The 14570-nt window shown below is 41.0% G+C and overlaps 1 protein-coding gene across 1 annotated transcript in view; it reads left to right on the forward strand.

Moving 5' to 3' along the window:
* The window catches only part of COL4A3 (collagen type IV alpha 3 chain), a 137148-nt gene that overhangs the window by 111284 nt on the left and 11294 nt on the right, over positions 1 to 14570 (forward strand). The window contains exons 37-47 of the mRNA XM_082464610.1: positions 247 to 336; positions 1028 to 1167; positions 3405 to 3531; positions 4792 to 4872; positions 5256 to 5354; positions 5651 to 5698; positions 8342 to 8527; positions 9027 to 9157; positions 12260 to 12332; positions 14281 to 14352; positions 14442 to 14567. Of these exons, the coding sequence (XP_082320736.1) occupies positions 247 to 336; positions 1028 to 1167; positions 3405 to 3531; positions 4792 to 4872; positions 5256 to 5354; positions 5651 to 5698; positions 8342 to 8527; positions 9027 to 9157; positions 12260 to 12332; positions 14281 to 14352; positions 14442 to 14567 (1173 nt within the window). The remainder of the gene's footprint in view (positions 1 to 246; positions 337 to 1027; positions 1168 to 3404; positions 3532 to 4791; positions 4873 to 5255; positions 5355 to 5650; positions 5699 to 8341; positions 8528 to 9026; positions 9158 to 12259; positions 12333 to 14280; positions 14353 to 14441; positions 14568 to 14570) is intronic.

Consider the following 14570-nt stretch of genomic DNA (forward strand, 5'->3'; position numbering starts at 1 on the left):
GTCCTAGGATGATTCTGATGTTTGAAATCCAGGCCTGCTGACAAAAATCTAACTTTCTCTAATTTTACATTTTCTGAGTCACCAGTCCCTTCCTTATTTGAAGGCATAAATGCAGCTAAACAAGTACCTAAACCAGATGGTCTGGCTGCGCTGGATTCATTCATTTGTGCAAGCAACAAGTGTTTATTGAGCATCTACTATGTCCAGGAACTACACAGAGCGTATGACTATTTATTTGTTCTCAAGACCCCAGAGGAGATCCAGGCAGCATTGGGAATCCTGGTGAGCCAGGACCACGTGGTGTGCCAGGAAGCATGGGAAACATGGGTGTGCCAGGTAATGCATAATGTCCTGTTACGAGCCTACAACCTCAAGACAGGTCCTAATTCTAGATTTTCTGTATTGTCATTTTGGTTTTCCACTTGGTAGAAAGTTGGTGTAAAACAACTAGATTTGCTTCTAGACAAATGTACTGTATGCAACCAGAACATGAGTGAGAACAAAATAAATAATTTACATGGTGTAAAAATCACCCATTAAGACTACCTGTTTTTAGTTTTTTAAGGAACCTCCATACTGTTCTCCATAGTGGGATGTATCCATTTACATTCCCACCAACAGTGCAAGAGGGTTCCCTTTTCTCCATATCCTCTCCAGCATTTTTTGTTTGTAGATTTTTTTGATGATGGCCATTCTGACCGGTGTGAGGTCATACCTCATTGTAGTTTTGATCTGCATTTCTCTAATAAGTGGGATGGGGGGGTGGGAGGGAGGTCCAAGAGGGAGGGGATATATGTATACATATAGCTGATTCACTTCGTTGTACAACAGAAACTGACACAACATTGTAAAGCAACTATACTCCAATTTAAAGAAAATTGAAAAAAAAAAAAGAAGACTACCTGACACTTTAGTGCTTCTGAAAAACCAGCTTCTTGGGAGAAAGGTGGTTTGTGCAAAGGTGAGAAGTAGAACCCTTCAAGATCTCTGCCTTGACCAATTTACCTGATTTCTTTCCTAATTTCAGGTACTAAAGGAATGAAGGGAACTATGGGATTCCCAGGTCTAGCTGGAAGACCAGGCCTCCCAGGTACTCATGGTCTCCAAGGAGATAAGGGAGAGCCAGGTTATTCAGAAGGTACAAGGCCAGGACCACCAGGACCAAAGGTATATAGGCCACTGAAGTATTTATGTTTTGGTGGTGGAATGAGTCCCTTTAAATATCAACAAGTATCTGGATTCATTGTGGGCAAAGAAAATTGAAAATATTACTGTATTTTCAGACAGTTATTTGAGGTTTTCTCCCCTCTCTCTATAACTAAGGATGCCTATCACACAACTTCAACTTCTGGGTTTATTCCCTCCAGTTTCAACCCCCAAGGAATTTCTCATAACTGACCCTGCAATTTAAGTGTGCTGCCAGGAGGAGGCAGTGATCACAAGCCCATACAAGTTGCCAGGGCAGTGTCTGTTTTTCTTGTGCTACAAAGTGGCCAGTCTCTGCTATAGACTCATCTCACACAGGCTTACAAAAATAAATGTTCCAACTTTGTAATAAAAAATACTTGTCTTCTTAAACATAATAAAAGATGTAAAATAAAATAAATTTAGAACATTATTAAAAAGCAAAACCAAAAAAAATCCTAAGATATATACATTTATCTTTCTTAATTGTTTTAAAAGTTTATTGTCATTGCATTACACAGAGGATTTTCTATCTTGTCACAGTGTTCTCAGCGCTTGTGCTCTGTCAACTAGAGACTGGATGCCAAAGCCCTTCCTTGTATGTGGTATCATGCAGCAACCAAAGGTTTCAGTGTGGCTCAGCTGTTCTTTTAGGTTTATCTTCTTCCATCCTTTCTGCGTATAGCAGTTACACAAGAGCCAGAGCTAGAGTGATAGAGAATAATTAATAGAAATTCCCACAAGCAGAGTTTTTTCACATGGGATTCCATGGATCCCTGGGGAAGCCTGTTGGATCCAAAGAAGCCCACTAATCTCCTAAAATCGAATGAAAATTGTTTGGATACAGGTTTTCTGTTTTTTTTTTTTTTTTTTTTTTTACAAGGAGTCTTATTTTTCATCAGACTTCCAAAAAATATAAAAATCGTTACTTAGGAGACTTTTTCCCTGACTCTCTTTTGAGCCAATAAAACACCACCTTTCCTAAAGATTTCCTCCAGCTGTAAAACAACAAGAAAGAAAACTTTTAGAAACCACAAAGACCCGAGAAAGTAACCCTTTACTACTTGGAGTTCAAACAAATTTCCTTTGCCCTTTATTTATTTTATTTTATTTATTTATTTATTTATTTATTTATTTATTTATTTATGGCTGTGTTGGGTCTTCGTTTCTGTGCGAGGGCTTTCTCTAGTTGTGGCAAGCGGGCGCCACTCTTCATCGCGGTGCGCGGGTCTCTCACTATCGCGGCCTCTCTTGTTGCGGAGCACAGACTCCAGACGCGCAGGCTCAGTAGTTGTGGCTCACGGGCCCAGTTGCTCCGCGTGCCCTTTATTTTTAACGAGGTCCTCAGAAAACCAGAAAGAGACTCCTTCCACTGAGATTTTTCCTGAGTGAGAAATCATATTTGACTTAATTCACATTCAATTAATGAATAGTTTCATTTAAAGTTTTCATAGGTAACCACAGAAGAAATTTTTTAAACTGTGCGTTGAACACAAAATGTGCTGGTTTTATCATGCTGGCAAATCTTAGTAACAGAGTAATGAATCTTAGTCAGCTACTATCGAGATTTTGTAAGTTACTATCAAATCCATATGTTCTGGCTTATCATAAAAGTGAAGTACAGATTTAATGAATATTAAACCATGGGAAGTTTGTGTTTTTGTTTGTCTGTTTTTTTTACATGTGGTTGACATACATTTATCTGCATGCAGAGTATATGAAGAACACACATCCATTTGTTCTATTTCTTTCTTACCTCTGAGTTAATCATCACAATTTGAAATTATCTGTGTGTGTGATTATTTAATGTCTATCTCCCACTGGTCTCTAAAGCTCCATGAAGGCAGGGACTGTATCCATCACATATTCGTACATGGTTACTATTATATTCCTGGCTTCTTGGGCACAGGACTCGTGTAGCCACAGAGGTCCCATGCTGACAAGGACTCCATGTTTGGTTTAATGCTCTGCCATTTCTGTCTTCAATTACTTTTTAAAAGTTCTTTTAAAGAGAGCTGCATTTTCATTTTGCACTGCACCCCACAAATTATATAGCCATCCTGTTCCCAGCAGCTATCAGGGTGGTAGCACACAGCACACACTTACCATGAATTGCTAAATAAATAAATACATAAATACAAACCAACCTAGTTTATACTTAATTCTGATCACATATCCTGCTTATATGAGAATTTTAAAGGTGTTTGCCTGAATTTAAGGGAGATCCAGGATTGCCAGGTGACATGGGAAAGAAAGGTGATAGAGGGCCACCTGGCACACCTGGACGTTCGGGCCCTGCTGCACCAGAGGGAGTTCCTGGGAATCCCGGAAGCCCTGGTCACCCAGGTAAGCTCTGGTTTTGCAACCCGAAAGCTGCAAGCAAGCAGTGTGGTATGGCCCTTGCCTCCTAGAATAGTAAATGGAAAGCAGTTTAGGCTTTTGTACTACAATTGATTTTATTCAACTCTGATCTTCAAATTCGAAGACACTGAAAAATAGCGAATGAATCACAAGGAGCCCGTTTCGGTTGAGTTTGCTGACCTGAAATCTACAAACCTCCTCCTGTAAACAAAACTTCGGGGGCGCTGACTCAACGAATTCAGCCTAAAGACCTGAAATGTTAGCTTGTTGTCCAACTTTATATTTGTATTAGTTTTCCAGGGCTCCCAAAGCAAGTACCACAGATCGGGTAACTTAAACAGAAATTAATTTTCTCCTAGTTCTGGAGGCTGGGAGTCTGAGATCCAGGTGTCAGCAGGGTTGATTTCTTCTGAGGCCTCTCTCGTTAGCTTGGAGAAGGTGGCCGCCTTCTCCAGGTGTCTTTTCCTCTGTGTGTCTGTGTCCCAATCTTATAAGGATAACAGTCATATTGTGTTAGGTACTGCCTTGGTGACCTCATTTTAACTTAATTGCTTCTTTAAAGACCCTACCTGGGAATTCCCTGGTGGTCCAGTGGTTAGGACTCCTCCGGGGGCCGGGGTTCAATCCCTGATCAAGGAACTAAGATCCCACAAGCCGTGTGGCATGGCCAAAAAGAATAAAAGAAAAAAAAAAAAAGACCTACCTCCAAATACAGTGATATTCTGAAATACTAGGGAGTTAGGACTTCATCATATGCATTTGGGAGCAACACAATTTAACCCATAACACTGTTGTTCTGAGGGTTTTGTTGTTGCTGTTTCCAGTTTAAACATTGGCTTGCTTTCTTATTTGCTTGTTATTTGGGTTGAAGTTTTCACTTCGATCAAAAACAACTGCTAAGCCAGCCACTGGTTTGCAACTTCAGGTCTTACCTAAAGACAATATTTAAACTATCTTTTCAAACACGGAAAGGTTCAGTGGCTTTGCTGCTAACTCCCAATTAAAGTAATAAATCATATATTGAGCGGTCCAAGGGGCTGGGGTATGCACACCTTTGAAAATGACTGGCCATGTCTCTGCTGTGCTTCTCTGGGGAAATAACAGCCTGAAGTGACCGGTAGCAGTAGTGCCCCTTGAAGGCCAGCTTGAGCACAGTTGACTGTAAGAACTGACTGTTTCAGCCATTGCTGGAATCATTTATCTTTTGGTTTTCTTTTTTTCCTTCCCCTCTCTCTTCATTTATAGGAAAGTCCGGTCCAGATGGTGATTTGGGGTCTAAAGGAATCAAAGGTTTCCCCGGCTCTCCAGGAATAAAAGGCCCTCCAGGTTCCATTTTTGTACTTTGTCTAGTTCTCTTTTGTGAGGGAAGCATATTTACTTCTGAGGCTGGAATCTCTGTCTACCGGTATCTGACACATGACTGCTGCTTAGAAGGTAGCTCCCAGTTACCCAGTCTCCAGACGACAATGCAGGAAAGTGAGGTCAGGTATTTATAGGGATCTAATCCAAAGATCAGCTGACCTACACATTCCAAAGTGAAAAATCCTCAGGACAGCACTAACCTGTCCATGGTTTTCACTGTGAATTTAGCTTCATGTAACTACAGTTCTGAAACATGAACACATTTTGCAGAATTCCACACATCTGGGGTTCACATTAGGCCACTGACGGGAAGTAAGTCCTCTCTTTGAATGGCTTTTTTTTTCCAGGCCCTCCAGGATTCCCAGGAAATCCTGGACCAGCGGGTGAGAGAGGTAATCAAGGACGTGATGGAATTCCTGGTCCAGCTGGAGAAAAAGGAGAAACAGGTACCGCTTGCTCATCATCTTGGATACACTAGTTTTATTTTTCGTAGAATAATTAGTGTCACTGTAATCCTTCATGGCTCTAGAAATTCTTCCCTGACAGAACTGATGATCTTTAATGTGTTCTGGGTATGTGATAATTCTTTCTGTAACCAAAGTGAAATTGACCAAGTGGAATAAATTTTATATACATTGGTCAGTTTCACAATTTATAAGTATAAATACATATAAATTTTTATACATATATATAAATTAACTGTATGTATAGAATATTAAAATGCCAAAATTTTCTCTTTCAGGTTTGGTGGGAGCACTTCCAGGCCCAAGAGGGAAACCTGGTCCTCAAGGTGAGCAGTTCTTCCTTCCTGAACCTGGTGATACACATTTTCAAGGACAGAATCTAATTTAATATGCCTGATAGATAAAATAAACTTAGCATACTGAATTAAAGAAGTCCCAGTGGTAAAATAGGATATGTATATTCTTAGTGTTCAAGTAAAAATGCTTCATTATTACCATCACCAGGAAATGAACAAACTAGACACTGAGATCCAATTTTGGAATTTCCTTCCATGAAAGTCTTTAAACATGAAAAAGACTTCTGTATTTGCTTCGATGGTGTTAGCATGGTTTAAATGTATCACCTCCTAAAAAGTTGGAGGTGGAATTGATAGCTTCTCAAGGAGTTTCCTCTCCCTGCTGTTCTGAGATGCAGTAATAACACTAATCCTTTCCCACCTTGTTATCTTCATAGGTCTGATTCCAACCCCCCAGAGCCAGCTTGTGGCTCAGGTTACTGTTTATTCAGGGATTCCCAGTAACTCTCTCAGCATCTCAGACACGGCAACTTACTGATTATGTCATTCAAAGAATATACAAGTTTTTGTTTGACAGACTGCCAGTCTGGATTTCTCATGCCAGTGTTTTATAAGATAAGCAGCTTCTTTTAACTTTTTCCATTTTGTATAGAAACCTGCCAGAAGAAATACTAGATTGTTTGCACCTTTTATTGACCCTTCTCAGCCGTAGGTCCTGTAGGTAGGAGTATTTTATTAGCAAAGATGCCTAAGCCTAGTGATGGCCTCTGGTTATTGATGCTCAAAAGAACCAGCAAAGAGTAGCCTGACGCTACAGAGAAACTCCACGGGGCAGGAACTGCTCTGACCTACCAGCTCAACTGTGAAAGTAGACAAAGCCGTTCTTTCCCGTTTCTGGATGATGCGATAGTCGTTTTGGTTGAGCTCAATGTCCGCACGTCTCTCAGACCCTTCCCTCCCTCCTGAACGTAAAGGCTTTTCATAGCCTAATTTTAGAATTATGGTCAAAAGGGGAGTTTCTGTTCATTTTCCTAGGCTAAGCTCACAGTTTAACCATTTGGAATGAGGACACTTTAGCATTTAATTGGAAATAAAATTTGATACCAAACGATCAAATCTTAAATTAAAAAGCCTTTAAAAACAACAAATAGCCTAATTATGAAAGTAAATGATTATGCACCTCAGTCCCTCTAGGATAAATAAATATGGAGACGAGGTCATTGATACTTGGAAGGTGTGAATCCTTTTAATTAGTTTTAATTCTCCCAAATCCTAAAAAGAAATCATATTGTAAAACAAGGAAGCATCTTCATGGACATGGAATATACAACTCAAGACAGCATCTTGGTGCCTCAGACCATTGCCAGACCCTGTTGTACAAATACAGCATTTCAGAGCTTGGAGAGAGCTGAAATCATCTAAACACTTTCTTTTAGAAGTATAAATTGCAGGCATAAAAAAGCTAAAGAACATGATAGACAAAGGGCTAGATATTCAATAGTTATCAGTTTTATTTTTATCATCCCCCTAAGCCTTCCCTGCATAATAAATAACTTTCCAAGCCCTTTCCTGTGCCACCAGCCTCCTCCTCACTTGTCCTTCTTCCTTTCCTCTGTCTCCCATTTTCATGCCATTTACCACTTCTAGAATAACACAAAGATGGGAGAGAATATTTTCAATTCATACAACATCTTCCATTTATGAATGTCAAAGCACAATTTCTTGAAAGTTCTCTGAGATGAAAAATATTAAGTTGTGACCTTTTGCAGGGTCTTCTTTGGTAAATCCAAACCTCTCACCACATTTGTCCCTTCCAGACTAGTGTTTGTGTTATGGGGGAGAAGTAACCAGAGGACAGAATGGGGATGGCAGCTTTGTCGTTCTTTTTCTGGGTTTGTCTGGGCAACACTTTAAATGCACAAACCAGCCATGAAGTTTAGCTTTTTTTTTTAATGTATGTATGTATTTATTTATTTACTTTTGGCTGCTTGGGTCTTTGTTGCTGCGCACGGGCTTTCTCTAGTTGCAGCGAGCGGGGGCTACTCTTCGTGTGGTGCGTGGGCTTCTCATGCGGTGGCTTCTCTCGTTGCAGAGCGTGGGCTCTAGGCATGTAGGCTTCAGTAGTTGTGGCTTGCGGCATGTGGGATCTTCCCGGACCAGGGCTCGAACCCTTGTCCCCTGCATTGGCAGGCGGATTCTTAACCACTGTGCCACCAGGGAATTCCCGAAGTTTAGCTTTTTAGTGCTCTATTGAATTATCAGTGATTGAATAATGTCACTGTAATTAAATATCACCAGATAATAATGATTATGACTTACATGCACAGAATACTTTAAAGCTTATACCATGCTTTTCCATCTGTATATTCTCTCACTTGATATTTAAAAAACTGAGTTAAGTCAGATATCACCTTCATTTTTTAAATAAGAAAACGGAGACTTGTAACAGTGAAGAGACTTTATCAGGATCAAACAGCTAGTTGGAGTCAGCACTGAGTCTAGTCTAGACCCAGTCCTTGGAGACCTGTATCTCTTTTGTCAGCCTCTTAAAAAAAATTATCTTGTGAAGCTTAACACCTTTAATCAAAGTGTCTACATTATTAGGGATAACCACAAACTATAACACCAAATATAGGGGCATTACAGAAACTTATCAGGCTTTTTTCTTTGCAGGAGCCAAAGGAGACAGGGGAGCCCCAGGCTTGCCGGGCCTCCCTGGCAGGAAAGGGCCAGTGGGAGATGCTGGGCCTCGAGGGCCCATTGGCATGACAGGACCTCAAGGGCCACCAGGCTTTCCTGGTTCAATCATCCCTGGCCAAAAAGGAGATCGAGGTCCACCTGGCAGAAGAGGAAACCCAGGTAGAGCATCTACTTCTAAATAAGATGAAAGAATGAAAGTAACATTTGATGTCTTTCAGTCTTCTCGTGACCATCTTGCTTCTTTTTCCCTCTGGTCTTCTCTGTCTTCCCATGCCCACCTGTCCTCACATGGGGTGCAGTAAGGCTGTTGGTGTTGAGGCAGAGGGACCTGTTTGAAAAATTAGTACATACCAAATTAATGAGCCTGGAAGAGAGAGATGCATCCATTCATCAATATTATTGAGCTCCTACTCTGTATAAGGTACTGGGATAGACACAGACCCTGCTCTAACAGACCGTCATCAGGGAGAAGCAGTTCCTGCCTTGTGCCAGGCGCTTGGCTGGCATTATCTCATTCACAATCCTGTCACACCCCACGAGGCAAAGTATGTTCGGTGTAACGATAAAGTGCAGAGTTTGCTCTTCATTCAAAAGGGTAACTGACAGAACCTGCGAAGCCCCCCGAGTGGCAATATTGACAGGCTTTTTGTGAATTCAGGTGAACCTGGTCCCCCTGGACCTCAAGGGAGTCCCGTAGAAAGCATAAAAGGAGACAAGGGATTTATGGGCCAGCCTGGCCCAAGAGGTCCTCCTGGAACTGTAGGAGACATGGGGCCACCGGGTCATCCGGTAAGTGTGGAAAATTATTTTGACGTCTTAGATTCTTCTAAATCGATTGCCCGGATCAGATGTAATTGGAGGCAACAAAAATTTCCCACTTGTGATGCTTCTGTGTAGTGCACCCCAAAAAAGATGGAGTCCAGAAGGTTCAAAGAATCAAAGAATCTTAAGAGTTGGACAGATTTGGTCTCCAAGAGGCCTCTGAAAGTTTGGTCCGTATGGGACCCTTCTCTATGTCATTCCCAACCTTTTCTTGTTTAGACTCTGAACAGTTCCATTCTAGATGACAACATAATTTTTCTCTATTAATATGCGTTCAAAATTATCTTTGCCATCCCCTAAATGTCTATTTATTTTCTCCCCACAGCATACCTTCCAGTATTTGCAAATAGCTGCCATTTCCTTCTATTTTCTCTCCCAATAAATACATGGGTTTTTTTTTTCTCAAATTCAGTTTAAGATGTCATCAGCTCTGCCTCTATTCTGAATATATCTTAGTTTGTCAATACCTTAAAAATGCAGCCCCTGGGACAAACACCTTACAAGAGTAAGAACTCAGTACCCCACAGAGTGGCTAGAGGATGGAAGAGTCTCACTATCCTGAACATGCTGTTTTTTTGTTTTTTGTTTTTTTTTAATTAATTAATTTATTTATTTGTTTTATTTATGGCTGTGTTGGGTCCCCGTTTCTGTGCGAGGGCTTTCTCTAGTTGTGACAAGCGGGGGCCACTCTTCATCGCGGTGCGCGGGCCTCTCACTATCGCGGCCTCTCTTGTTGTGGAGCACGGGCTCCAGATGCGCAGGCTCAGTAGTTGTGGCTCACGGGCCCAGCTGCTCCGCGGCCGTGGGATCCTCCCAGACCAGGGCTCGAACCCGTGTCCCCCGCACCGACAGGCAGATTCTCAACCACTGCGCCACCAGGGAAGCCCCTGAACATGCTGTTTTATAATCCAACCTAAAATTCCACGTGAGCTGTTTGGCAGCCTCATTACCACACAATCATCACACATTGAGCTTGTAGTCAACGAAAGACCTTGTGCCTTTTCCTCATGAACTGCTACTAAGTTTTCTCCATTACTTTTATTTTTATTTTTATTTTTGGCTGCGTTGGGTCTTTGTTGCTGCACGCGGGCTTTCTCTAGTTGCGGCGAGTGGGGGATACTCTTCGTTGCAGTGCACGGGCTTCTCACGGCGGTGGCTTCTCTTGCTGCGGAGCACGGGCCCTAGGCACGCTGGCTTCAGTAGTTGTGGCACACGGGCTCGGTAGTTGTGGCTCACGTGTTCTAGAGCACAGGCTCAGTAGTTGTGGCGCACGGGCTTTGTTGCTCCACGGCAGGTGGGATCTTCCTGGACCAGGGCTCGAACCCGCATCCCCTGCATTGGCAGGCGGATTCTTAGCCACTGCGCCACCAGGAAAGCCCTCTCCATTAATTTTTGTCTTGTCTATTTGTGTACTTGCGACATAAGGGCAGAACTTTCACATTTATCTTTCTTAGTTATCATCTTGTTCCTTCAGGCTTATGTTTCCAGCCTATTAAGATCTCTCAATTCACAGCATCTCACTCAACACTATGGCCACCTTCCCTAGCTTTCTCTTAACAGCATATTTGAAAAACCTGATCCTTCTGTTTACATCAAATTCTTGGAAACTAATGAGGAAATCGGTTATGTCATAGATGTTCTGTGTTTCCTTGTGATGGGTAATGAGGTTCTTAGGCATGGCTTCTTGTCAGGAAACATGTTACGCTCTCTTAAGCTCTCTTGGTATTTGGTTTCCAGAATCTACCTTTTTAAAACTTTTTTTTTAAGTGAGATATTTGCCCAACTGCAGTCTTAGGTATTTCTCATGTTCTCCATGATTCTTTGAAAGTGGCAAACACTAATCCTATGATCACACTGAAAGTTCTTCCAAGGACACTGGGATGTGGAAAGTCTGGTTTGGAAATGCGATCTCTCTTAAATCCCCTGTGCCTCCAAGGTTAGTCTAGGCTTCTACATTTGCACTTGAAAGAAAATTCTTCTTGATGGATATCTAAACTGACTCCTTACCCTTAACAGCTCTCTCCTTGCAGGAAGCAGCTTCTTCTCCACCCTAAGGCAGGGCCTGGCACCAGACCTTCCTCCTTGGTTATCTTTACCTCTGGAGAACAGGCCAGACTTCAGAAGCCTGAGACTCCTTGATCACATGGTTGTTTTCTCTCTCTCCTTTTTTAACCTCACACCACCTTATCTAAGAAATAGGACTGTTCCTTTTTTCATCTTCTAACTCCAAAGACAGCAGGCTGAAAGACCAGTTTTGTTATTGTCGGCATTTTTCATGAGCTTTAATTCATTGTTTTCAAGTAATAGCATTCTGTCTCATTCATATGGACAGTATAAGAGTAGATGCAATATACATTCTGACATAGAACTCTTTTCGGGAGCCCTGTTCCCTCCCCTCTCCTCCGATGGCCTTGCTTGAGCATCTCATGGTCACAACAGCAATTAGTCTGAGCCTCATAAGGAGGGAGCATCTCTGCCCGGTCAGATCACTGCATCTTTGCCAAACGTGCATGTCAAAACTCCCCTGTCAACCCCTTCATGCTCCCATCCCTGGAACCTTTACTTCTATCTCTCTGACCAGAGTAAGTTATAACTCTGATGGCTTAGTTAGAATGATGGTGGGTGCTACAATTCAACAGCAACTCTGTTGCCTTTGCAAGAATTACAAATACAAATTATAATTTTCATCCTGGCAAACTGGTACCTATTCTTCCTGAAAGATCTTCAAATACTGGGCAGTTCAGTTTAGAATACAGAATATCCAGTTGTACCCAATACTCACACCAACATACATTAACATGAGAAGTTATGTTGGCTCTTGGGCTTAAGGGTAGTTTTTACCTCTTTCTTATTGAAAATGATAGTCGTAAGGTGAGGTAGGTGGCCCAGGAGTTACAGGAGGTGAAATACTGGATTGGAATGTAAAAATGATGTCTGACAACTTTAACTCATTCTGACCCAACATAGTATTATATCCTATATGCTTTAAAAAAAAAAAAAAAAACTGTAGTGAGTATTGTGATTTTAAAAATATGTCTGTGGTTCTGCTCTTTCTTATTTAAAATATAGGGAGCACCAGGTACCCCAGGTCTGCCAGGGGTCAGAGGTGATCCTGGATTCTATGGATTTCCAGGCATGAAAGGTACTGTTTTTGTGCACTACTCTTTGGATGCAAAGACAATGACCATGATTCATATTTTAGGGTACACAAATGTTTACTGAACCCCTACGGTCACCACAGGCAGTTGGGGTACAAATAGGACCTCAGTATGAATGAAGAAGGAAGACTCCACCAGCACACAACTCCAGGGGCCTTAAAAATTAAACCATACCTTAAGGATGGAAACTATAGAAAAACTCAAAACAGAAACAGTTTAAAGTGGTTACCTTTGAGAGTACTGATGTGTATTGGGCTGGGGGATAGGGAACTACATCAGTAGCAACAGTATTGCTTTGAATGGTTTATTTTACTTTGTGCATGTGTGATAATTTTAAGAAGCTGAAAATCTAAAAGAATATTCACCAAGCTGATAATGGGGGAGGGTAAGTAAATTTTTATATGCAGATTCAGGCACTTTTTTTTTATGGGGCACATGTATTATGTTTTTAATCAGAGAAGACATGTAATTTGGAGATTTTAAGTTTAAAATGTTCATACACATACATTTAAACTTCAGGTTTCAGAAAATAATTCTCAAATCTTCCATAAGGGTGCTATGACCTCAAATGACATTTTAAATATTGGATTTGTTGTTCTAGCTGGTTAAATCCACTGGTATTGTTTTGTATGTGCGGGGAATCTATTACCATAGACTAAATAGATGCTAAATAAGAATTTCAACTAAAGTGAACAAAACCATGTTTCTATGAAAGACAAACTTTTCCAGGTCTGAGGGAGGACAAGCTGGAGTTTAAAGAGAGCCTTTTCAATGCTTTCAACCACTGGCTCTTCAAGGAGCAAAATAGCAAAGAAGAAATCAAAGCAAGTGATTCTGAGGAGTCTCACTAGACATTGGGTTGGTGAATACTGTCAGACAGCCTGGGGAAAACGTGTACACCTGTCACTCCCCCAAGTCTCAGAACAGGAACAGCTAAGACTTGAAAACGTATAGAAAGGCCCTACTAAAGAAAGAAATATTCTGGTGAAATATTTAGATGTATATAGAGGGAAGATTCGTAAAATCAGTTCTTTGGAATATGTTCCGTGAAACACATTCAATTAGTCTCTTAGATTCCAGAATAAGACTATCTATCATCTGGCACTACCTATGATTTTGCACTTCTTTATTTGGAAATTTTAATCCCCAAAGGGAAAAATACTTAGGCCTCTTCTGGTAGACGTAAGCAAATGTTAACACTATCCTCAAGTTCTGATATCTAGCGGATAATTTATAGTGTAGTTGCCAGTTAGCTTTGGGTAATATAATTGTTTTATTATATTTCTGCTATGAATATCATGTTTAGTATTAAGTTCTTTCTAAGTAATCAGATGTAATGTCTACATTTTGTCAAGATTTTTTAAAAGAGAATATTTTTCCAAATCGATGGTTCTTGGTAGCATTTCATTCATGTCAAAGACTGTTTGGGAGAGAAATCTTACCACTTTGATAGTTTACATCAAAGTAGATATTCTATATGAGCTCATGAGAGTTCCTAACATAACTAACTTTGGGCTACTAGTAAAGCTAGAGTAATAAGCTGAGAAAGTAGATAACTATTGACAACCAATATAATTCACTAGGAAGTGCTAAAATAGGTTTTAGTGTCACTTCATATTTTACCTTAAATATTAAATTGAATTGGTTTCTGAACTTAAAAAGTGAACTCTTAGGAATGCTTCCCCTTCAATGCTAAAATACTAGTTCTTAATGCCTACTTCTAGAATATATTTTTAATAGACATTAAACATGGCTACTTGGGTCCAAATGAAATGCCACAACCCACACGAATATAACTAAGTTGCAGCCATTGTCACAGAACTCATAACCTCCGGTCATAACTCCCATTATCTAGAGTCAACCATCAACCTAAAGAGCTAGGAAACCCATTGTTCTATGTGGAATCACATTGCCTTTTTATTTTTTTTTAAGGGGAGAAGGGTAATTCAGGATTTCTGGGACCAAGTGGACCTCCAGGGCGAATTGGGCCAAAAGGACCACCTGGTAAATATTATTTCTTTAGTATTGCTGTCCATGAAGAAACAGTAACTCATCAGGAAAGCCATCACCTTCTTATATGTTCATGTCAATAGGTGTACGTGGAGACCCTGGCACAGTGAAGATCATCTCCCTTCCAGGAAGCCCAGGCCCACCTGGCCCAGCTGGAGAACCAGGGATGCAAGGAGAACCTGGGCCCCCAGGGCTACCGGGAAACTCAGGTG

This window comes from Balaenoptera physalus (genome assembly GCF_965194825.1).
Source record: "Balaenoptera physalus genome assembly, chromosome: 6".
Classification (NCBI taxonomy): Eukaryota; Metazoa; Chordata; class Mammalia; order Artiodactyla; family Balaenopteridae; genus Balaenoptera; species Balaenoptera physalus.